Source organism: Penicillium lagena (assembly GCF_028827675.1).
Source record: "Penicillium lagena strain IBT 129212 chromosome Unknown utg000001l_segment0_segment0, whole genome shotgun sequence".
NCBI classification, from domain to species: Eukaryota; Fungi; Ascomycota; class Eurotiomycetes; order Eurotiales; family Aspergillaceae; genus Penicillium; species Penicillium lagena.
Window position 1 is genome coordinate 294,136 of NW_026623222.1, and position 24,179 is coordinate 318,314.

Sequence of the window (24,179 nt, forward strand, 5' to 3'; positions counted from 1 at the left end):
TCTGTTCTCTTTTAACCCTAATTGTTGTTCCCCCAGTCCTAATGTCGGTACTTAGTGCAACGCCACCTATTCGTCGTTCCCTGTCCGTCCTTTTCTTGCATACTTTGCTACGCACCTCTACTATATCTCCCTTTGCTGGTCGCGCCTACATGCCTTCTTATTCAAGTATACTGCTGCATTTTCCGCGTACTCTGCTATCTATGCCATACCTGCTCTCCTCCGTCAGATCCAGAGTCGTCTCTGTGCTGGGATCACCTCTTCGACTACTCTATCCTACCGGTTGTTTCCCTCCATGATATATTATATGGTCGCTATGCCTGTCCGTGTCCTTTCCTGATGATTGACGCAATGATGCCATCTAATCTTTGTCAGGATTTACACGTCCACTAAAGTGTTTTGACCCTCCCAACTCAACCCCCGCTCTTATGCTTTCCCTCCACCTCCTTACACTGCCCCACCAGTTCTTTATTTGGTCGCTGTGCGACCTGTCCCTCCATCTGCTCCATTGCTATCAACATATCAACTACACCATCCCAATCCATCCGAGGGGCGTGCATCCTTACGAATCCGTCCTATCGCCGCCCCAAGATCGTCTTAGATCCGAATACACCCGCACAGCCATATTCTTCGCATGTCTCATCGTTTACTGAAACAATTTCCACTGGTCTTTCTGCAACTGCCTATTCTCCATCTGTCCATCCCAGGATGTCACGGACCGCTGGATCACGAGCAATGCCGAGCAGGGTCAAAAGACGGAGGATGTGGCAAGTAGACTTTAGTGTTGTATCATCGATTCAAGCGCCGCAGTCAGTCTATCGTAGTTAGCCAATCATAATGAATCGAAGGACAGCTGGCTGGTAGCGGACGGCGACCAGTTTAAGGGTTTATCTTGTGTGGGTCATTGCGGAGAGGTTCAGTGGAAGCTTATTATAATTTCACCCTGAAGGCGGTATAAGCAAAGCCCAGCCCCACCCACGGCATCTGAGAGCACCCTTGTCAATTTGTGTTATAAACACCTTGATTTCTGTACACGCTTATATTTTGGAAAGGTGAAAACTTGAGTCAGCATGTCCCCGGCAAATTTGAGTCTGGAGCAGAACGGACGGTTTCCAAGTGGGCGATGCAAACTAGCTTGCGATGAATGTCGGAAACGAAAGCTTCGCTGTGACGGTCAGGATCCGAAATGCGGAGTTTGTATCGAAGCAGGCATCACCTGCAAAGTCAACACGAAGCGCCTAGCGAGAGGTCCAAAGAAAGGCCTCCTTAGAGCTCTTCGGATCAAAGCTGGTAAGTCAGGTTTGGTCAGAAGGGAAAAGCTTTTCTCTAACCCCTTGCACAACCATAGCTGAGTTACAACACCGCTTGAATGAACGCGAAGTTGCGCTGGCTGTACATGATGACACACAAGATGGTACACAAGTCGACCTCGACAGTGAAGTAGATACAACCATGGCGGATGTGAATGCAGGCTCAGGTACCAATACCATCTCGCTTCTTTATCACGGCGCACAATCACCGTCAAGACGCCACGCTGAAGAACCTGCAGCACCCAGGGAAGGGGCAGATTTGATATCAGACTTCACAAGTGCAGAGCTGTGAGCAATGAATATACCGAGCTATAGCAAAATATCGAATAATGCTCTAATAAAAGACAGGAATCAGCTATATTTTGAACGAGTTCACCCCTTTACTCCATTGATTCAAAGACGTCACTTCCTCTCTTGGTCTCATCGCCGAGACTTCAAGCGTTCCCGGCTCTGCCTGCAACTTGCTATGCGGACCTTAGCTGCATCTCTGTCAGCACAGTATCAACATATTTCTCTAGCGACTTACCAGAATGCAAGAAAAGAACTTGAATATATTGAGATTCAAGGTACTGGATTGGACTCGGTTGACGTTGAGCAAGCACAAGCATGGATACTTGTTGCGTTCTACGAATTGATCCGAGCTCATTACCGGCGAGCCTGGATGAGCATCGGACGCGCATGTCGATTGATACAACTATTGGGTTTACATAGAATTGACGCTGTGGAGAAGATCACAAACGATGCCGAGGCAACTCCGCGTGCCAACACTGAGACAGAAGAAAAGAGAAGGACATTTTGGATGGCATATTGTCTCGATCGCCTGGTGGGTCTTCGGAACAACTGGCCATTAGCTTTCAACGAACTTGTGGTATGCGCCGATCGCAGTTTCGGGTTGTTACGAAATATTAAAGATATTCCAGATATGCACTCGACTTCCTGCGGCTGAAGCTGACTTTCAAAACGGTGAACCCAGCCTAGGCGGATTTCTTTCGGAAGCAATTACTACCGACTCTGGGTACAACGTCCCCGCTTTCAACGAATTAATAGTATATGTTACAATCTGTGGACGCTGTCTATCACATAAACAGCAAGCAGCCATAGAGCCACTCCATAGTAGCTTATCACGGGGTTTTTGGAACCGCCATGAGTGGCTTCATGCACTCCTAACACAAAAGCTCAGAAGATCCCGGATGTTGTCATCGCCTTCAGATATGACGGATCCTATGCGCCTTTTCGCGAACATGGTGGCTTACACGGCTCTTATCTATCTCTGCAAGATCCTGGATTCCTCACCAAACGAAAGCATTAATCAACAATCCATGCCTGCATATGAAGAAGAGTCGCGAACTGCGGCCTGGGAAATCGCCAATCTGGCCCAAAATGTAGATGAACTAAGTATTTTCAAGGTATGTTGCATATATGAAGTTTCTGCCAATCTACTTTGGCTAATATAGATAGGTTCATCCATTATCACCATATCCCGTGTTTTCCGCCGCAGAGTTTCTTGCTCGAAAAAGCTCGCCGGTGGTTTCGTATGAGACTGAGTTGCAGAAGCTTGTCACCTTTCTCAAGGCTCTAAAGCCTGTGAGCGACCTTGCAGAGCATTATTTGCAACTATTGAAATTCCCACAACCGTCAAATCACATGTGATAGATGCAAATCACAGCCTTCAACAGCCGTGGTAAACCAAAATTCAAAAAAACTTTCAAATCATGCCAGGAGCCGACACCCGGACCGAAATGTGGTCAAATAATCCCGGCTGGCTCGTAGCATAATTGACTAAAAGTATTTGGCCACTGCGAAAATTATAAGTCGCATACAATAAATGTATTATATTATCCGTACAATTATCTATAAATTGGTAGGAAACTGCCTTCGTTATAATCATGTGATTATTCTTGTGTTTCTAACACTTGGTGGGGAATGTTATAAATCTAGAAATCCGCTTTATATGACCACAAGCAAAGAAGACTTAGGTACAGGCGAAAATCATCGAAATCTGCTACCATGGCTCGACATAGCGCTTGGTCTGCTCTTCATCCACTTACGCCTGTAATGGTTGGTGTGGGCTTTGGCCTTCCTCAGTGCACACGGTCAATCACCCATCCATCCATTCTGTACCTCCACTCCACGCCAACGACCCATGTATGTCTCCTCAGTTCTTCAACACTCCAAATCTTCTCTGTCGCGACCCACTTACAAGATCAATCATTCCCCACCTTCTCTTAAACCTAGGCTCACAACCTAAGACCTTTATCGCGGCTTCAATAATAGACCATCTACAAGAAAATCTTACTCGCCGTCTTTAACCTCTCAATTCCAAGCCTTTTCTCGCATATACGGATGTAGACTTTTATAACTTCAGCCGTATGGCATGCCTTCAAACACTACGGACTTTAGCCCTTCAATCCTAAGGTCATTTGCTAAGAACTTCGACCAGGTAATGGGCCAGACCTAGTCGTCTATAATAGGGGCGAGGAATATAAACTTTTACAGTAGGATTTCAACTATAGTCGCCTGGTGAAAGAAGGAGAAGTTAAAGGGGAAGTCGAAGGGGACCCAGAAACACGAGAAACACCACCCCCGCTTCAAGTTCTACGATCAATTCCCTACTAACAGCTATCGCAAAATTACAAAAAACATCGCAAAGGTAAGGGAGAGCTTCCCAGATAATGCTAGCCCCGAATCCAGTAAATTGAAGCGTCGGATTGAGCAGATATAGGGGGAAGTCTTATACAGGCCCAGCTAGCGGCATATGTATCCAACCACTTCATATGCTACCAAGAGACCTGGGAGCAGGCCAATGTCAAAAGGTCTAAGCGCTAGTCATCTAGAGGGGGTTCTCTACGAGTCGGGGATTCGAATATCCTCATCCGAAATAGGGATATTGTGGAGGCTGAGAAACAAAGGCGGAAGTATAAACGTGAAGCTAAACAGTGGGAGATGGAATGCAGCGCCGCGCCGAAATTAGTGAGCAGGAAAATCAGAGAAGAGAGGCAGAGCTTGGATGGGTCAATGGAGATGACGGCCAGCCACCTTATACTATCGATAGACCCGGAGGGGGGGGGGGGGGGGGGGGGTGATATTTGTAAATAGCTTCAATTCTCTTTTGATAGGGGGAAATGACTATTAGACTGAGCCGGGTCCTCGCTGGTGAGGGCCCAGCTACAGTGGGCGGGTATGTGGCCTGTAGGAATTCCAATTCTTGACAATATGTTGCAGATACGTGCAGGATGTTAGCGTGAAATATGGAATGACGATGGCGAAGCGGGGAAGTTTTGCCAAATATTTTAAAGTGCGGCAACCCAGATCCTCGAACCGTCTCCGAACCTCTCCGAACCTCTCCGAACCGTCTCCGGACCGACCCCGGTACACCGGACAGACAAGGTTTCTTGACCACTTACCGCTAGAAACAACTCCACATTATCTCCAAGGTGTGGTTCCTCGGAAATGATTGGCTATCGCCGGCCTACTTGCATCTGGGGCGCAGGGACGTTTCGAACATAGTCGCCAGACTAACAGACACGAGTCTTAGCTTGAAACCAAATTGAACCCTTCTACTCCTCCCTGGGCTCAGATAATGCTTACTGGACTACCTGTATATATAACAGTTCATATTTTAGTCGCGGGTATAAATCTGCATTCTCGCAAGCCACGCTATCGAAATCCATTCATCCTTTATAGCAACGTTCACGACATTCCACAGAAACTGTGTAGTACTTCCTTGTGTCGACAAATGGCAGGAAATGCCGAGACCGACAATATTTCCAACCTCATTGCACAATTGAGCAAGGCTGACCTCTCAATTCAAGATAGAGAGACAAGGCTAAGGTTAATTTTGCTGGCACGCCAACTGACGGAAGCTCTTCAAACTCCTCCCGAGAGGGCCTTTGATATATGCTTTTCGGCATGTCTCGTATCCATATATCAAGCACCAGAGTGCTAACATGAGCGAAATGATTAGTTCGCGCTCTTACCATGTGCATACGTTGCAGCAGACCTCGGTGTCTTTGAGTTGATCCAATCTGCCGGGCCGCAGACCGCCAGCGAGCTTGCCCAGAGTACTGGAGCTGATCCTCTGTTACTATGTGAGCTCCGAGCCATCTCGTATCACTACCTCTCAAGTCTAAATGGCCCATCATATTGTAGTGCGAATCATGAGAGTCCTTGCAGCGAACCGAATGTTCGTCGAGCTAGCTGGGCCGGAGACTAAGTTTGGGCCGACGTCACTCTCAAATACATTTACTCTCCCAGCGCTTCGCAACGGTATCAAACATTGTTTTGATCTGGGCTACCGCGGTGGGGCTGGATTTCCGTCTTACATTCGAGAGACGAACCACCGAGCGGTGGAGGACGAGCTCGACTGCCCGTTCCAATATGCCTTTCAGACAAAGTTGCACTGCTTCGATTGGTGGAAGGAACACCCTCGCGAAGCTTCCCAGTTCCATAGTATGATGACTGACTATAGGGCTAATCGGCCACCATGGACCTCGATGTTTCCTATGGAAGAGTCTATCTGTAACGGTGCAGTTGGTAAGCAGGAGGTATTGTTAGTGGATATCGGTGGCGGATTTGGACATGATCTCATGCTATTTCGGGATCGATGCCCAGATACCAAAGGTATACATATTTTTCTAGCTCCCTCATATGTTAAATTGTAACGTTTCTCCTTGAACACAACGCTGACTTTGAATTTTAAAGGTCGATTGATTCTTCAAGATCAATCAGATGTGATCGATGCAATCCCAAAGGGCAGCCTCCACCCAACAATCGAAGTGATAAAACACGACTTCTTTAAACCTCAACCGATCGAAGGCGCGCGAGTTTACTTCCTGAAGCACGTGCTACACGATTGGCCCAACCCGAAGGCCCTAATCATTCTATATAATCTCGTAGCTGTGATGAAGGACTACTCTAAATTAATCATTATCGAGAACGTGCTTCCAGAAGCTGGACCTCTTCCTGTGCCTACGGCTGGTTTGGACTTCATCCTGATGATCGGATTCGCTGCAAGTATGGCCCCGATTTTTTTGAATGACCTTCCATAGGTTCTCACAGTCGCTTACTCCATTTTCTTTAAATCTCTGTTGTATACTGATGTTCGATTTTCCAGTGGAGAGGACCAAGAAGCAATGGGAAACGTTGCTGACCGAAGCGGGGCTGAAGATCACTGGACAATGGGTGAAGGAGGACGGAGATGGCGTTCTAGAAGTTATGTTAGCGTGAATTACAGTCTGGTCCGAACTCTGTCTTCAAGGGAGGCACAACCCATATCAGTCTGCTCCATACGCGTCATGAATTGTTTCTTGAACTCTGATTTGAACGCACTAATCTAACTTCGATTACTTTTCAACAATCCTGCTCATCTTTAATCGTATTCGCGAACAGGAGGGAGTGAGGGATTGTCATAATATTCATTTTCAACGCGCGCAAAATGCAATGCCTTTCAGACCCTCCATCAGCTCCAGCAACAGCAAAAACCATGTTGTGTTACTTAAAGGATCCACCAGATCTCTCGGAATTTATATCTTGAACATCCCCCTGGATGACCCGCCGGTAGCAAATATATATGATTTAAATAGATCGAAGGATGCTGAAAGAAACCAGATGTGAAACCACTGGCCAAGAGGCCTGAGAACTTGGCATGGGGACGGTTATAGGGTCGAGTTTATTCGCACAGTGCCCGGGGATGAACACCTCGGCCTCCATGATACCATACACTACGATCTATGGAACAACGGTCGATATCATCATCCACAATACATGGAGCGTGAACTTTGACTGCTCGATTATCGCCTTCCAGCAGTTTATGACTGGAACGCAATCTGTTTGATATCAGCGCTCGCGGCCGATTCCACTCCCATTTCCTCTTCGTATCTTCGATTGGCATAATACATAATTGGAGTCTATCTATGGAAGGCCCATCAGCGCCAGAACGTTTGATTAAAACCCCGACGCAGTCCTAAATCAAGAATATGCAGGATCCAAGTACATTGCAGATAGACTCTGCTACTATGTGCCAACGACGATTCTGTTTGTGGGACAGATTGCTGGACCAAGCGATAGCAAGGGAGTTTGGAACGAGAACCGCCTTGATGGTGACTTCGAGAAGCCTTGGAAGCATCCCGAAGAATTTGGGTAATGCTGACAAGTTTTAATTGGATTCCGGTTTTAAGTCGCTCATTTCGCTGACAAAACCCTTTCTGGAAAGCAGAATGTAACCAAGTTTGCTAATTTCGGTCTTAGTAAGACTTTGTTGCAGATATCATGGGCGAGGTTATGCACGCTCAGCTTGAAGAGCATGAAGAATCCGTTTCTGTCACCCTCCGTTTGGTCAATCCGCACATATCATAGTGGCCCGGATATATCATCGTGGCGGGACCTCCTTACTCCCATTGTATCAAAATACAATCCGACCAACCATTATCGACTTCGCCGAAGGGACTCCTGAGCTTGGGCTGATAACGTACCCAATGATACAGGAAATGCATAGCAAATCTGCACTAGAGCTGCTTCCTTTCTACGGTAGCCTGATAAATTAGCGTTTCCTGAAAGAGTTGTGTCCAAGGCAAAGCGGGCAAGCCCAACCTCCACAAACCTGCAGACCATATCTGCAGATCTGATGGATAACTGATTACGACAGTAGGAGGAGCTTGGGGAAGACCGCAACCAGGGCAAGCTGACTAACATCGTTTATATTGACCAGCCCGTTATCACCGATTACTCGCCGGGTTCCGCCGTTCCAGAAGGAGATCGTTCGCCCAATCAGTTCAACGACTTCTGGAGACGATTCATCGAGACCTTCAGCGTGCAAGGCTAGAAGATTTATATAAACTGGCGGAAAGCCACGCCGGACACTACATCTCGTATACTTGCTTGCGGCCGGCATGGTAGAACAGAATCATACTACAGTACCCACTTCAGCTCGACACGTATTCAAATCAATGATCCGTCTATCAGTGACCTATTGCAATTCAAAGAAAACTGATCAATCGAGGACTAACTTACTTTGGTTACAGAAATCCCTCTGTACGTTTTGGGCGCCGCTTACCGCCTGCTGGAGTTCTTCCTTAGATCGCATCGATGACCTTCAGCAAATGGGATCCTTCACCACTCAGAAAAGAGCTAGGCTGCTCTGTGTTTGGTATGCCTGATTTCTATCATCTCTCTTTTCTAGATATTGTTCGGGTTTGTTGTACGTATTATTCAACGGTTATATAACTACGCTAATGCCAAGTGGCCTTGGGCAAAATCTTTTTTGAACATGGTGGTTTGAACTGTGAAATTGGTATTAGTGGTGAATTATATCGTCATCTTTTATATGCTCGTCAAATTTTATTTCACTCTCTCATATACCCTTTCTATTGGGTCTGCACGGTCGCTTGTCATGGATGGTGGTATGTTATTTCCAACTACCTTCAAATTTATTCAATATATGAACTAAGCGTTACACACATGTTCCAACAAGTGTTATACTGGCTAATTAGAAACATGGCGTTACTCGCAGACGATCTAACTAAAGGGCTCCTTCAAGTCTATTGAATTCGTTTTCCGCATACTGGCCGGATGGTTCTCCGATATCAGTTTTGTTTAAAGATTATCTGCGCTGATGATCGATCATTTCAAATCCGTGATAGAAACTGAATTGCCAAAGTTCCAGAAGGTCAGGTCTCAACCATTCCTGCCTCTGTGCGAAAGAGACCGACATTTCAAGAATTGGCATATAGTCGCCTCACCAGCCAAGTACCAACAAGCATCGGCCGTTGTCTCCAAAGGGGTTTAGTCCAACGTGTTAAGAAAACATGCCAAGAAACCGGCGAACGCCGGTAAATCGGCCACTAACGTCCTTGTTGCATGAAGCTTCAACCATCCCAATATCTCCTCTCGCGCATCAGGAGGATTATTCAGTATTCGAGCCATATACCCGAGGACCTAAAAAGGTTAGACACTTACTTTCAGGGAGCTCAGGTTCATAATGAGAGGTTGGACATACCGAGTTGCCGAAGCAGAAATGGACCACTGTGAACACTAGCCCGACCAACGTGAATCGTATCATAGCAGCATTGGGACTACGGCGATACAAACGTACGCCTGCAACCAGTGAAACGAATCCCAGGGTAACAGCCAAGACAAACCCCGGAAGAAAAAAGACTTCAAACCACACTGCAATAGCAGATGCGGGAAATCGTTCGTCCGCGAAAGGAAGGGTGGTGACATAACCACCAATAGCCACGCCGAGATTCAGGGCGCTGCTCAGGAGAGGAATCAGAGCTATTAGCGTCAACGAAGACATTGTCTTGTTTTCTTTAGGGAATGCCGAGGGATGGTTGACAGTGCAGCATAGCACACCGACGCCGGGTGAATTAATCCGTGATAATTTTCTAGTAGAAAGTAGTCAGCATATGGGAATTAATCAGTCGGTTATAAGTTCCTCTGAATTAAAGTTCAGAAATGCCCGCCCCATAGTAGTCGAATCGTCACCGCTTCCGCCGATAAGGGCTCGACTCGGCCTAATGATTAACATTCAGCCTAATTATCATATTACCGCCCCTTCCCCAAAGCCGAAACCAAAATCAACTTCTGAGACTATTTACAAATAACTCCCTGTCTATCAATCATAAAAAATGCCTATCCGTCATCTGTAGTAACATATTCAACTTCTGCCTGTCTTCTCTGGTCAGACTGAACCTACAACACTTCCTTTAGCGCCAAGTATTTGGTTTCCACATTCATCCTTCTGTCCCCACCGATCTCGAGAGGATCGTTGATGTGGGTTGTGGGACTGCCTTGTGGTTGATTGATGTTTCCCGCCAATCCCTTCACTCCCAAATCGACGGGCTCGATATAGATTTGACTCAAGCCCCCCACCCGAAATGGTTTCCCACCAATGTCAATCTTCATTTTTGGGATATTTTCACGGACGTGCCCGCGGGCTTTGAGGCCAAATACGACCTCTCGTACGTCCGACTTCTCGTCCTAGTACTTTCTGGAATAGACCCTATGCCCGTGTTGCGTCGTTTTTTGCAATTGCTCAAGCCAGGCGGCTATCTCCAGTGGGATGAACTAGATACGGTGAATATGAGCATTAAAAAAGTGGATCCATCTTTGAACGCTCCTGCGTTGCAAGAAATCAAAGACGCATCGCATGCAGGTGGACGCCATGACTGGGTCTTAGAATTGCCCCGTTTGCTAACCGAGGCCGGGTTTCGAGACGCTCATATTCACTTGCAAGATATTCTGCCCCCCAAATTAATTAGAAACTAGGCGCCCACACCTACTACATATAGAGCAATAGAGAGCAACGTAATTAAAAATTTGTCTGCTCATAGGGACGCAGGACTTTTTTTCCTATTCCCCCAATTAATCTGTGGAAAAACGCATATGATATTTCGCGCTCAAGCCAAGGTATACTATAGGACAATCTCCTCTCAAATTTGCCAGTTAGGTGCAGGCCGGGTACTGTGGTTCACCATGTACATTTTTCCAATAGTAGTAATCGATATCAGGAGTATTATCATCAAATTCCTCGATGGTCTGATGGCATTCAACCTTTAGATTCAAGCCACCTCCCTTGAAATTAGTCAATGTATTTGGAATAACCATCTGGAGTTTATCGAGTTTATCGAGAGGTTCGTCTTTATCGCGCCGCGTATCGATTAAAGACATGCGGATTGTCTTAGCTGGATCAAGACCCAGTCTTTCAAGATACTTGTCTTGGGCGAAGAGCTGGCTTTCATCTCCCCATAGTTTGTTTCCATCAGGACCAATCTCAGGAATCCAGGCCTTAGAGATCGCGTTCCAAGCATTAGAATCAGCTGAGATAGCACAGTACCTATTTGAAGTCAAAATGATGAAGAGTAAAAGACATGCTAAGGGGGTCGAACTGGTAGGTTGGCGCTCCAATCCAATCACCAATTACGGGAGACGTGTAGGCACCCTCGCCTATCTGGATACCATTGATGTTGTCATCGGGCGTGACAGTTCCAGCTTTAATCCATTTAGCAGCTTGGGCCTTTAAACAGTTAGAAAAATATTCAGGGGTTGAATGGTCCCTTATGTGCAACATACTGGACGCGTAGTGCGGTATCCGATGAGCTGTCCTGGAGGGAGTCGGGGGTAGATTGGTCTAGCCGCAATGCAGCTGAGAATGGATAAGCCCAAGTTTAAGATCTTGGCTCCAGAGAAGAGCATTTTGTCGCAAGATTTCAATTCAATGAGTGGAGAAAGAAGCTGAGGGGGAATAGGAAAAAAGTCCTGCGTCTCTATGAGCAGACAAACTTTTAATTACGTTGCTCTCTATTGCTCTATATGTAGTAGGTGTGGGCGCCTAGTTTCTAGTTAATTTGGGGGCAGAATATCTTGTGCTGGGCCATTAAATACTAGGACGGTTATGGTAAATATCGGATATTTAAATACATAATAGAAGGTAATTAGCATCAGCACAACGTGGGGCGGTTTAGGGCCCCAAGATCTAGAATGAAGTCCAGCTGAGACCCACTCTTGCAAGACCAACAAGGCGTCCAAGGGGAAAGGCTTCGCTTTAGAAGTTTTGCCAATTCTGTAATAATATGATTTATGTGGTTATATCACGTAACTAAGCAGGTTTCAGCTAAGCATATTTTGGGTAATGTCCACTGCACTGGTCTATTTTATTCAGGTTCTCATTTCGAAGACCCATAACCACAGTAGTAGCACTAAACTACTTACTGTGTCTATTTTTTGTAAACAAGAAGGGTTTCTTGGGACTTTACGCTCATATTGTGCACTTGATTTCATACACAAATCTGTAATAGATGCAATGTATGGAAACAGCTATCTAATACCACTGTGTATATGTCTTCCCAGTCTCATATTATTATACTTCATACTATGGCAATATTCGACGCACGATCTCGCTTTAGCTCTATGAGAACGATACAGACATCGTAAACGATTGTCGTCCTACTTGCTGATCTTACTATCTGACAGAACTTTCAGGCCAACACCCAGATGCGGAGCGTGCGTGAGCTAAGGATATTCGCTATCGCTGGCGAGGTTGACTGGAAACTAGGCCCCCAACCACTCGCTTATAACAAGGTTTGCAGGGGTCCAAATCATTCAGTTGAGGTGGAGATCCAGTTGACTGACACAAAAGGCCTGACTGGGTTTCGTGTGCCCGTCAATGGGGATGCCCCATGAGCAGTTCTCACGGTCTCACGGATGATGCCATCCGATCCAGGACATATGTATCAATCCTGACCCATCTGGTCACAACACTTTCTGAATTGATGGGTGGGTGCCTGAGGTGTCAGCGCCCACCGCCGTAGATAGATAGGATTTCCCTTCTGGGAGATCATGATCAATACAACTTCACTACCCGTTCGTTTCCTTTCCATGATCTCTCTCCAGGTCTCTGCTGTGACGTCCGACGACCTCCCCTGAGTCGACCGGCCATCATGAATGGTGTTTGACGAATTTCCACCTTTCTCTAACAGAGCCCTGAGCGCCTCGCTTCCGGGTAGATTCATAGTTGTGGCCATAAATAGAAGACATTTATCTGTGGACACTTGTGTAGATAATATGATGGAAAACCAGTGGGAAACACTGTAGTGTGCTGAAAATTTAACTGGATTGCTCGTGAAATGGGACAAAGAAACTTACAATGCATACCAATTCTCACTCTCGGCCAAGCCAAAACATCTCTACTTCCCCTGTGTACTCCATATAAGGATACGTGCTAACAGTCGTACGCCCAAGGATATGATTTAGTACACATTATTGTGAATTATAGCAGGATTGGAGCAAAGTCCCAGGGTTAGCTTTTTCCGCAGGACGCCTAGGACTCAGATCTAGTGGGGGCTAGCTTCAGAATGTTGGTATAGCATTAAATTAAACAAGATAACTTTTCTTCCAGGACGCCTTGTGTGCCTTGTCAGCGCTAAGCTTTCTTCTAGTTATAGCCAAAGAGAATGCTCCTTTTGATACTCCTGCCTACTCCTGAACCTTGAAGTGATTCTGGTACTTCCACTCATAATATCTGGGCTACACCACCCTCTTCAGTAGCCATATCGCGTGGGACATGCGCTACATCGGGAGGTCCAAGGTCTCAGGCATATATACGAACATGCTGCATGATAGAAATAGCATCCTCATTCAGGTTCTCGGTAATACTAAAACACATTTATAGCGTATCGCAACCTGAGCCTCATACCGCTCTGAGTCAACGGAGTGTATATAGGCCGCACTTAGCAATCATCATCATCATCATCACCATCGTCCGTATCCTCACCCTGTTGCTCCAAAATGCGTTTTATCACGTCCACAGTAGTTTCAGTTTCCGGGTCGTCCCTCTTCATTAGCTTCACCTGAAGAGTCATATAGGTTTTCAACCAGCCGATTCGCTCATCACTTAATTGCGTAAAAACACTAACAGTGATCCTGCTTTCCTCCGGCAGCCCGCTCGACATCTCTGCCGCAACCACGCGGTCTTGTGCATCGGTAAAGGAAATGACGAGGGAGCTGATCTCCTTGGCTGCATTGTTGATATCGGTCCAATCGCCATTCGCTGCGTTCTCGACACTTTGAACGGCATCGATGTACTTTCCAAGAATATCGCAGAATCCATCGGTCTTCGTCGCGTACTCATCGGCCAAATTCGTCAAATCCTTGAGATATACCTCCTCCACATCAGTGAGGAATGAATTGATGGAGTTGGCTGGCGCTTCGAACAGGTTGTTTATGTTCTCCGCGACATGACTTCTAGTCGCGTTGAGCTTGGCAATTTGCGCGTCTGCCACATCCTCTAATTTGTTTAGAGCAGTCGCGGACAAATGTATAAGAGCATCCGATACGACGGTATCCAGTCCTCCGATGGTTGGAAGCTTGTTCGACACCTTTTGGGTCAGGCTTCCTAATGTCTTTTCGAGTTGATCCTTGGTCTCATCCTTTAGACCCATGAGGATGTTTGTTGGGAGAAAAGAGATATTGGTGATGGCCTCCTGTGCCTTTTCTTTGATTGCTGTTGTCGCGGATCTGGCGTCTGATGCTAGGCCTGTGAAGTCCAAAAGAAGATCTTTGGAGGTTTGAACTGCGTTCGCAATCTGGCTAGCTGTGCCTTTAACGGCGGAACCGATTTCTTTAGCAGTTGTGGTGATCTTTTGTAAGGAGCTCAACCATCCCCTCGCCACAAGTCCACTGCTCCTCACAGACACGTCACTTCTTCGGCTTCCCTTCGGCACCTCGTCAGTCCACACGAACGAAGACAGCTGTCCATCAAGGGCGTCACTCATTATGACATCGGGAGATACTATAGGTGCACATTGGACGAGAGAAGAGCCCAAAAACCCTATAGCATAAAGGGCTATGATAAGCAGAAATTGAAATCGAATCATGGCGACGTGTAGAGTAGTCGATTGATACTTGTAGATCGTGCACAAATCAGATGAGCCCACCGCAATCGGTAGGAAAAAAATCCCTACTATTGCTATAATCGAGAAGTTGGAATAACTAAAAAAGAAATTACTGGCAGCAGGCAGGTATTTGTTACCTTCATAAAAGAAATCCGGCCTAAAGGACTTGCACGTATTCAGGGAGATTGCTGTACCAAAATACCTGGCCCGTAGATAATAGAACAATCCGCCTGGATAAGCAATATATCAACGGTAATTTACGCTGAAAGCACTTGGTTGAAGGCTTCTACAGAGTGGCTTGGCAACTAGAACCCTAAGAAGGATGCGCTTGCAGGGATCCTAAAGGATGAATTAAGGCCATCCATCCGCCCATTCGAATAGGGATCTTATTAGGCCATGGATCAATTGGATTAGGCCATCTCGCTTTAAATGAAGCTAATTTTAAATGTAAGCTGGACGTATCCTTCAGGCCCCCCCCCGGAAGAGTGGCGTTCCAAAAGTCTAAAACCCCTTATCCCGACAGGACTAGGAAAATATCACCCTAACAAAGGATCTTTACATACATCAAAGGCTGAGCTTACCCCTTTTAGGCCTCCCGTATAGGCGCTCTTAGCCCAGATTCGTTCTAGGTTCATTGGCTGAGCTGGTACCTTGCATGAGTTAAGAACGGGACGCACGGAGGCTGAAACGAGCCTCGATGGGGACCAGAATAAGGTCCAACAAAGTGCTACGACGGAGCAAATCAGAGCAGACCATGAATGTCAGGCGACAGCAGTATTTAGACTACGTAAATGTACTCTAAGAATAGAAATCAGCTATACTCTTAATTCTCACCGCTGATTGCACTCATTAACTCGCCACAAAGCCATACGGAATACCGTGTCGGGACCGGCCCGATCGCTCATAAGGAAGAGGGAAGCATCAGAGAGGAGGCTTGTGTTAGTTGGTTCAGGAGTTCATGAAATTCTGCATGTGCTAGCATGTCCGCAGTACCACTAGTTGTTTGCGGGCTCCTTGGGCTTCTGTATGATTTGTTGCTCGTCTAGCGGAGCCTGTTGTGGCTGATTAGCAACAATCATAGAATCAAGTCGGACAATATTTATAACTAGGGGGCTTTAATAGGGGGCCTGGGAGGCTTATAATTTGGCCTATAAGGCGAAAAGGCGGTTTGGACAAAAATTACGCTGTAGGCCATAAGCCGCCGGGGAACCTATACTCAGACTAACTGCCATATGTATGAGGCTATGTCTTTACTAGTTCTCTTTTAGAAAAGTACAGCTTAACTGCAGATACGAATACATCTAGAGACTCGACGTTATATTCTATTCGATGTTAAGACTAAATACCATTGTGAGGAAATGAATATATGGATGGCAACTCTTGCTCTATAGGAAGGAGGAGAGGGCGCTCAAAAGATGAATCAAGCCCATCTTTCCGTCTGTTCGAGTAGGGAACCTAGTGGGAGCTGCGGATCAATTGGATAAGGCCTATTACATATAATTTAAAACCGGTAACTTTTAAATGGTAAGCCAAGTCGGGCCCCCCATGTACTGTAGCAGTATGGGACCAAATACCCCGTCAAAATTATCCGTTTCAACAAAATATAAATAAATAACAGTCGCTACCGGCATCAGGAGGTGGTCTGTCTTCAGTAATTATATTTATACTGACTTACCCGCTTAGGTCGCAAAAAGAAACCATAACTTTTTCCCTCCGTGACCGTTCTTTACAAACTTGAAAGCCAAAGAAGGTCTTTGTTCAATATGCGGCTCATCTGGTGGTTACTTCAGTTAGCAATATTTGCACTGGCTTTGCCTGGAAGGAATCAGCGAAACAATCAGCCAAGGGCCCAGCCAAAGACACCACTGCCATCAACCTCTCATGTCCAGATAAAAACCAGCGCACCAACGCCAAAGCGAGGTACATTCCAATCCTTACACAACCTTTCTTGTTCGTAAGCTAAATATTTTTGAAGCAAAAGTATGCATGAAGAAACCCCAAACTATCGGACCTATCGGACCTGTCGGTATGATCAGAAATAGCTTTTATTTCTGGCCCACGCTGATTCTGATTGTCACAAAAAGCCCCTAGCCGCACACGAATTCCGACATTGACACCTTTACGGACATCGACGTCAAAGTCAGGTATATCTCAATTCTCTTTACCTTTCTAGCGCGAAAGCTAATTTTTTTGGAAGCCAAAGCATGCAAGTCAAAACCACCGCATAATGGTATGATCATAAGAAGCTTTTCTATATGATCCACACTGATTCGAGTTCTCGCAAAGTTCCTAGCCGCACAAAGATTTCGAAATCGACACCGACCCCGACAACAACAATCAGTGTTCACTCACTAGGCTGCTACGGATTGCCGGTTAGACCAAATCCTGGGCCGGTCTGTGTCTGCACGAATGGTCTCACAACACGGTTGACCGTTGCCTCTGAGTGCCCGACGACGATCCCGGCTGATTGGACCACGCCTGCGCCACAGCCAACAAAATCGACTAGTCAAATCCCCTACAGTTATTATAACATGACAAATGGGGCGCTCATCCACTGTGCATCGTCGGTGGTGACAAAATTAGACATTTACACGGGGCTAATCGAAACGTACTGCGCGGGTTCTACCTCGACTGACTCCAATACGCCGGGTGTCACCGAAACTACATCACTGTGGCCCGCTACCGAGAGCCCAGTCACATATGGAAACTGGGGATATTATACAGGCGTCACAGAAGGGTTGTCGACTTACAACTCTACACTGGCCGCATATAACCTGGCGGGTAGCTTCTACACGGCTTTTAGCAGCCTCTGCACCAACACTGGCACTCCTATCATTACAACTACCACGACAACTTCATGGAATACATTTGCGACGCTTCCAGGCGGTGCGACGGGTACGATGTCGACCATGGCCCAGGAGGCCACCTACTATAAGTGCGATGGAGAAAAAACCATGAGCGTCGCGCCTTGGTGGATCGATTCAAACGGCGGCATTGACGAATCTGGAACTTTAGCGGTTTCTATCATTGACTCTCTGTACTCTATAGAGAACCTCGATACATGGCTTTGGACTCTAGCATTTAGATATGCACATGCGACCGTCTCATCCGCCACTAACCAAACAATCTGGTCCAGCTCCAACAACGGGGGGTCGGAAACATCAGAATCCTCGGAATTCCCGGTCTTTAGGGTCCCAACTCAAGTCCAGCTTATTTACGGCGATAGTTTGAATAGCGGCGTGGGACTAGAGCGGCTGACGGGGAAGGCGGTATTTGAGATGAGCGCGGAAGAAGAGCTCGCGTGCGAAATTGCAGAAGAAATTGCGATGGCGTTTGAAATGTTGCTCGCTTTTGCAGCAGGGCCTGAAGCAGAAGCCGTCGGCATCGCTATATCGGATGGGGTGAGGGAAGCCGTACAGGATGGGATAGACACCTCTAGATTCTTCCTGGGTTGTCCGTCCGATGAAGATTAGTGAAGCTCGGTAATAGATGGTACCATTTCATCAAATTCTGCTTCCTCGTTTTCCGGTTAATTGTTCATCGAGGGCGTATAACTAGTTGGTTAGTAAAGCCTTCGTTGATATCTAATGAGACATTTTGAGAAGGCACTACTCCCACGGTCAAAATAATCCTCCCAACTAGATATCCTACTAGGCCTCGCCAAACCCGCCTAAAACCCAACGCTCCCATAGAAAACCCGAGGGCGGGCTCAATCCTATCCAGGAGCGAAGCAAGTCACGGAGTGCCAGATTTTATCTTGTACATTATCCTGTGGAAATGATAAGAGAGCAGTCCATCAAATCGATGCGTCAACAACAAAATGATCCTGTGTGTGTGACCGGGTGCCAGGTAAAGAAAGAAAGCGAACAAAGAATTCAATCTGAGTGCTATAGTCGACGGGAGATCCAAGTTGAGAGAAGGAAGAAGAGACAGAGGAAGAGTCTCTACTTATCTACAACAGTCTATGTCCCGTGTCACCTGTCAAACGCAGTCTTCAAACGCGGTGCTGTTCAAGGCAGTGCTGCCAAACACGGTCCCGTCAAACGCGGTCCGTCATGCCTGGTCACAGCCATTGAGTCCCTCTGTACTATGCGCTTAGAATATTAAGATTATGAGACTAATAAAATAGTTGCAACCTAGAAAATATATGTAGTTTCCAAATTGTGGCGGCTTGATTTAATCCTCGTCTCAATTGATGGTGGCGGACGGGCGGCGAACAAATCGGGTTATTACCTAAAGGGTTGTAGTGGTAGGTTCTGGATATGATCCACTCCTATGAGGCGTGAAGTAAATTTCAGTAGTGAACCCATAATACCAATCTATTGTTAGGAAAAAGATTCTGGCTAGGCAAAAACTTGGCATGCAACGTGTATTAGTGATATCACCATTTCCGGTTAACGTAATCAGTAGGCGAGCTGATCACCCCAAAACACTGTAGTAAAATACGATATTCTACAACTCGATATTTCAATAACCGCAAATTGATTGTATTTGATTATTAGAATGATAATATTGATAAGGAGAACAAACAGGATGGACTAACTTAAATTGAGATTAAATAATTATTTTACTACGTTGCCAAAAATATACCATGATCGAATGCTATGTATATATATTCCAACTACTAAATCTCAAAATCTCTTAAATCCTAATAAAGAAACTAAGTATGGCCTAAATAGTACTAAGATAGGAATAAATTTTATATTAATCTATTGTTGTAGAGATTTCATGTTGTAAAATATCTCATTTACTATAGTGTTTCAGGGTGATCAGCTCGTTTACTGAATACGTTAGCCCTCTATGCCAAATTACTAATATGCCATAATCCGTTGTCCCGTAAATTCAGATACGCCGAGACCGTCTAGCGGGGTGCGACCCAGGCGATATCTGGCGTCTTCTGAACCATAGCTCTCGCCATCACCGAGGTGGAAGCGGTGATTGAACGTACCTGCCACACCCAGCCAACAGACCATCCTTTCTGACCCTGTCGAACGGCCGCAGCCATGTAGGAGGGAAGGCTCGGGTCAACGTTCCAGATGTTGACAAAGCATGGGCCACAGTGCCTATCGGACCTAGAGGTCATTCGAACCTTCCCGTTGGACCCGTGGCGACGCTCGTCGCGACTTGATCACGGACATCGGATCAAATATGCCTGAATTGCCCGAGCCGGCAATGCCACCTATGGATGCTCACCGGCGTCAGTGTCCGGTATGGTCTGGTCGGGACAGGTCTGTTGGTAACGGTCGATCAGGTCGATTTCGTTTCATCCCGACATAGTCTTATACCGAATCAGGCTAATTCTCCTTTCGAATGATTCGTCATAGGATGCAAGCAGATGATTATCGGGTACGCGGCTTGCAGTATTTAACATTACTCATAGGCCGTGACAAGTACTGCGACAGCACCAAGTCTTGGCAGCACCAACCCTCTGGTCCTGTACTACAACCGGTTCATCTCCTCCAATTCCAGCTTAATACTTTCCCTCCATCACATCGCTTCAGCACAATGGTAACGGTACCCTTAATCATCAACGGCAAGGAAGAAGTCCCCTCATTTACCTTTGACGTGGTCAGCCCCTATACGAATCAAACGTGCTGGTCCGCTGCCGCAGCCACCCCGCACGATGCCCTTTACGCCGTCGAAGCCGCCGATGCTGCCTTTCTCGCGTGGTCGCAGACAAACCCTATAGTGAGACGAGATCTCCTACTCAAGGCTGCGGAACTACTGGAGCAGCGCCTTGAGCAGAATGCCGAGTACATGCGCATCGAGATGGGCGCAGATGTAGGTGCTTCGCAAGGATTCGTTGTGCCGCTGGCTATTCGCATGCTGCGCGAGGTCGCTGGCCGCGTCACCTCGATTTGTGGAAGGGTCCCTGTAGTAGAAGCCGAAGGTCAGAGTGCAATGGTCTTCAAGGAGCCGATGGGTGTTATTCTCGGTATTGTGCCGTGGTAAGTTCATACATGTTCGGTTGCTGCGCATATAAAGTTAATTCTATAGGAACGCGCCCTACGTCTTCGGTATCCGATCCGCTGCTTGTGCTCTCGCCGCCGGTAATACTACCATCTTGAAATCCTCTGAGTTGACCCCGCGCTGTTACTGGGCCATTGGCCGTGCCTTTGAAGACGCCGGTCTGCCCGCAGGCTGCATCAACATCTTGCACTGTCGCCCACAAGACGCCGCCGAGGTGGTGAACACCATGATCGAACACCCTGCCGTCCGCAAGATAAATTTCACCGGCAGTACGGCGGTAGGCCGTAAGATTGCGAGGTCGTGCGGGCAAAACCTGAAGCCATGTCTGATGGAGCTAGGCGGGAAGAACAGTTCCATCGTGTGTGCTGACGCGGACATGACGATCGCCGTGCAGGGCGTGCTTGCTGGTGCATTTTTGAACGTGAGCAAATTACCCGAATTCGAGGTTCAGTCCTAACTACCTTTTCTCTAGTCCGGCCAGATCTGCATGGCAACCGACCGCATCCTCGTTCACTCCTCCATCGCACTAGCCTTCACCGAAGCCCTGAAAGCCTCCCTCGCCGGCGCAGACCCCTCCGCCCTACCCCCGACTCTCGTAAACACTGCCTCTAAGAACCGCGTCGAAGCACTAGTCTCGAGCGCCGCAGCCTCAGGCGCACATTTCATCTCCGGCTCCGCAGAAACAAAGATCCCCACCGATGCAGGCGTGCGCCTAGCCCCAGCTATTCTGGGCGGCGTGAAAGAAGACATGGCCGTGTGGCAAGAAGAAGCCTTCGCCTCGGTAGCCGCGTGCATGGCATTCGAAACCGAGGACGAGGCGATCCACCTGGCGAATAGCAGCGGATACGGACTATCGGCGTCAGTGTTTACAGAAGATCTGCGGAGGGGATTGGCGATGGCCAAGAAGATCCAGTCTGGGTAAGTTTTGGTCAGGGTGCGGTTTTGTCGTCAGCTAATTGGGTTAGGGCTGTACATATTAATAGTATGACTATTCATGATGAGCCTGTTCTTCCTCATGGTGGGGTGAAGAATAGTGGTTGGGGGAGATTTAATGCAGAGGAGGGGTTGAATGAGTTTTTATCGACTAAGAGTGTGACTTGGATGGACTAGTCTGGTATTATAAAAGTTAATGCATAGGCGTTGTTTTTGAGTTTGGATTGGCTTGACGACATTTTTGAACAGAAATCACATCTAAATGAGACATACCATTTTTCGTGTTCCGTTGCTCTCAAACCCCTATTGTTAATTCGGGGTGGCCCCCGACCTTGATTGTATTAGACTAATGGTGCATGCTTCTGCGCCTGTGGTCCGTTCTCCAAATCCGTCCTGTCGCACTCCATCAAAATTCCACCCCTTTCCCTTTCAAATCCATCAGAATGTCAAGGGGATTGCCAACCATTTCCTAGAATATAGGCAACTCGAAGTATTCTGGATTTGGAGTTGTACCATGACCTCTCAATTTCTAGTCCTTCATAACTTAACATCTTGTCTTAGCCTGGCTTGCGAAGGCCTGCGCTGGCCCAGTGAATCACTGCTTCTAGAAAAAAAGGCCAGTGTTACGGCAAGAAAATAGACCAACCAACGACACAACAGTATCTATATATCAACTCAGGATGTATGGACGATACCTATCTATAATATCCAAATATACAAGATAGAAAATGTGCTATTAGCTTCTTATACAGTGATTCTCGAAATCGCCTTGACCAAAACACACTGAGAATCTTTTTCTGGCCCCACGGCCAAGGCCTTAACGTAATTCCCGGGTGAGTGGGTCACACAAGCGAGCGGGTCAGCCAAAACACCATAGTAAATGGGATATTACAACTCAACAACCAGAGCTTAATATGAGGTTCTATTGTATATTAGTACTTTTTGGATCATATATAGCCTATTTATGGGATCTAAAAGGTTTATCATATATTACGGTTCATAGATATATATTTGTCGTTGATGTAGCTGTATTTTTTGGTAATGCAAGGGAATATTTCTTAAATTTAGATTTAGGACTGATCATACCAGTTAAGATGCCTATTAATACTGCTGTACCGATAATCAAATCAAACTAACGCGTGGCTGTTGAAATATCGAGTTGTAATATATCCCATTTACTATGGTGTTTTGGCTGACCCGCTCGCTTGTGTGACCCACTCACCCGGGAATTACGTTAGTGCAGATCATTTATTAAGCGGGCCACACTAAGTTGAGAAACTTGGTAAGGATCCGTCTTGTATGGTATTATCTGTTACCCTGTAATATTACATCCTGCACTGACAGTTGGGCTGCAAACCTTGGTCACTATAGTATACAAATTCGCGTATTACGGCGGCCCTCAGCTTAGTGTGGCTAGCTCAATACATGATCTGCACTAAGGCCTTGGCAGTGGGGCCAGAAAGAGATTCTCAGTGCGTTTTGGTATATCGTTCATTTCGTGAGCTCTTAACGCGCACGAGGCAAGCAATGTTGATCGACAATGATGTTGGCTGATTGAATGCCAAAATTGTCCCCTCACTCACAGATCAATAGTGCTCGGGATACCAAAATACCAGCAAAAGACATTGTGCATCAGGCAAGCGGTGATATATTGGACAAATAGGTTATCAAGACGGCGCATGCTCAAATATGGAGGCCATATGAGCTTCAAAATGAGGCTTGTATGAGTATTTGCATTTATAGAGACAGCAGTATCTCTGGTATCAGGGTATAGATTTTCCCCATTGGAAGGTAGTCCATGGCTAGTGAACTGCAGTTTAATTATGCACTTTCCCTTGGAAAATGCTCTTCCGGGGTACCTCTTGGATCTCTGATTTTCACCCTCCAAAGAAACAGTGTTGATCCAATTAATCAGCACTGGCACTGAAAATTCCATTTCGTCTGTTTCTGCTATCACTATATCTATTCTTTAAAAGCCACTGTGCGCCGTGCTCTTACTGGGAAATTTATTTGGATACAACGGACTCTTTTGAACAGTCCGAGGAGCGCCGAATCTGGAGCGTTTGAGCTGTCATACCAAAATTATCTTCATATCCGACAACGACGATCAGATTTTGGTCTGAATTTTGGGAATATGATTTGCCGCATCTATTATAAGCATTTCTTCGTATTTTAGGATAATGCTTTAACTAAAGGCGAGAGGCAGAAGAATACAAGATCCCTTTTAGCCCTTTGTAGAATGAGTTTCTAAGAGGTTTCAGTTGGCTTAACATAGGTCCCTTAAGTTAGAGACAGGTAGGAAGAAGATAAATATCGCGATGAGAGGGAACTGAAAATCTCTGATGTCAATTTCTTGTGGGCGATATCTACGCCGGAATAGGCAAATGCCCGATGACGCGTCCGATGCCGTTTTCACTAGACGTATTTGTTTTCGAATGGTGAATGTCGAACATCAGTTTTGAAACAAAACATCCAAACTTCTCTATTCTGTATGAGAGGAGCTGGATAATGGTTGTTATATTATCCTGGAATCCGAATCATCCTAAACGAAAATCAAAGTGAGAGCCGTTATCAATTATTG

The 24,179-nt window shown here is 46.4% G+C and overlaps 7 protein-coding genes across 7 annotated transcripts; 4 read left to right on the forward strand and 3 right to left on the reverse strand.

Annotated features, from left to right (window-relative positions):
- Window positions 1–1,067: 1,067 nt before the first annotated feature.
- On the forward strand, window positions 1,068–2,761 carry N7510_000105 (uncharacterized protein; the record flags this gene model as incomplete). Its single annotated transcript, XM_056972035.1, has 3 exons — window positions 1,068–1,287; window positions 1,652–2,175; window positions 2,228–2,761. The coding sequence occupies 3 exons, from the start codon at window positions 1,068–1,070 to the stop codon at window positions 2,759–2,761; spliced, it is 1,278 nt and encodes a 425-aa protein (XP_056837152.1).
- A 2,676-nt stretch (window positions 2,762–5,437) lies between these two features.
- N7510_000106 (S-adenosyl-L-methionine-dependent methyltransferase) lies at window positions 5,438–6,533 on the forward strand (the record flags this gene model as incomplete). Its single annotated transcript, XM_056972036.1, has 4 exons — window positions 5,438–5,756; window positions 5,838–5,927; window positions 6,009–6,320; window positions 6,421–6,533. 4 exons carry the CDS (start codon window positions 5,438–5,440, stop codon window positions 6,531–6,533), a joined length of 834 nt encoding a protein of 277 aa, XP_056837153.1.
- A 2,553-nt stretch (window positions 6,534–9,086) lies between these two features.
- Window positions 9,087–9,600, reverse strand: N7510_000107 (putative integral membrane protein; the record flags this gene model as incomplete). Its single annotated transcript, XM_056972037.1, has 2 exons — window positions 9,087–9,239; window positions 9,301–9,600. 2 exons carry the CDS (start codon window positions 9,598–9,600, stop codon window positions 9,087–9,089), a joined length of 453 nt encoding a protein of 150 aa, XP_056837154.1.
- A 1,148-nt stretch (window positions 9,601–10,748) lies between these two features.
- Window positions 10,749–11,498, reverse strand: N7510_000108 (uncharacterized protein; the record flags this gene model as incomplete). The annotated part of the gene is made up of 3 exons (XM_056972038.1): window positions 10,749–11,139; window positions 11,192–11,319; window positions 11,376–11,498. The coding sequence occupies 3 exons, from the start codon at window positions 11,496–11,498 to the stop codon at window positions 10,749–10,751; spliced, it is 642 nt and encodes a 213-aa protein (XP_056837155.1).
- Window positions 11,499–13,531: 2,033 nt separating this feature from the next.
- On the reverse strand, window positions 13,532–14,575 carry N7510_000109 (uncharacterized protein; the record flags this gene model as incomplete). The annotated part of the gene is made up of 1 exon (XM_056972039.1): window positions 13,532–14,575. One exon carries the CDS (start codon window positions 14,573–14,575, stop codon window positions 13,532–13,534), a length of 1,044 nt encoding a protein of 347 aa, XP_056837156.1.
- Window positions 14,576–17,226: 2,651 nt separating this feature from the next.
- N7510_000110 (uncharacterized protein) lies at window positions 17,227–18,168 on the forward strand (the record flags this gene model as incomplete). Its single annotated transcript, XM_056972040.1, has 1 exon — window positions 17,227–18,168. One exon carries the CDS (start codon window positions 17,227–17,229, stop codon window positions 18,166–18,168), a length of 942 nt encoding a protein of 313 aa, XP_056837157.1.
- A 2,032-nt stretch (window positions 18,169–20,200) lies between these two features.
- Window positions 20,201–21,775, forward strand: N7510_000111 (aldehyde dehydrogenase; the record flags this gene model as incomplete). Its single annotated transcript, XM_056972041.1, has 4 exons — window positions 20,201–20,643; window positions 20,693–21,086; window positions 21,138–21,583; window positions 21,649–21,775. 4 exons carry the CDS (start codon window positions 20,201–20,203, stop codon window positions 21,773–21,775), a joined length of 1,410 nt encoding a protein of 469 aa, XP_056837158.1.
- Window positions 21,776–24,179: the final 2,404 nt, after the last annotated feature.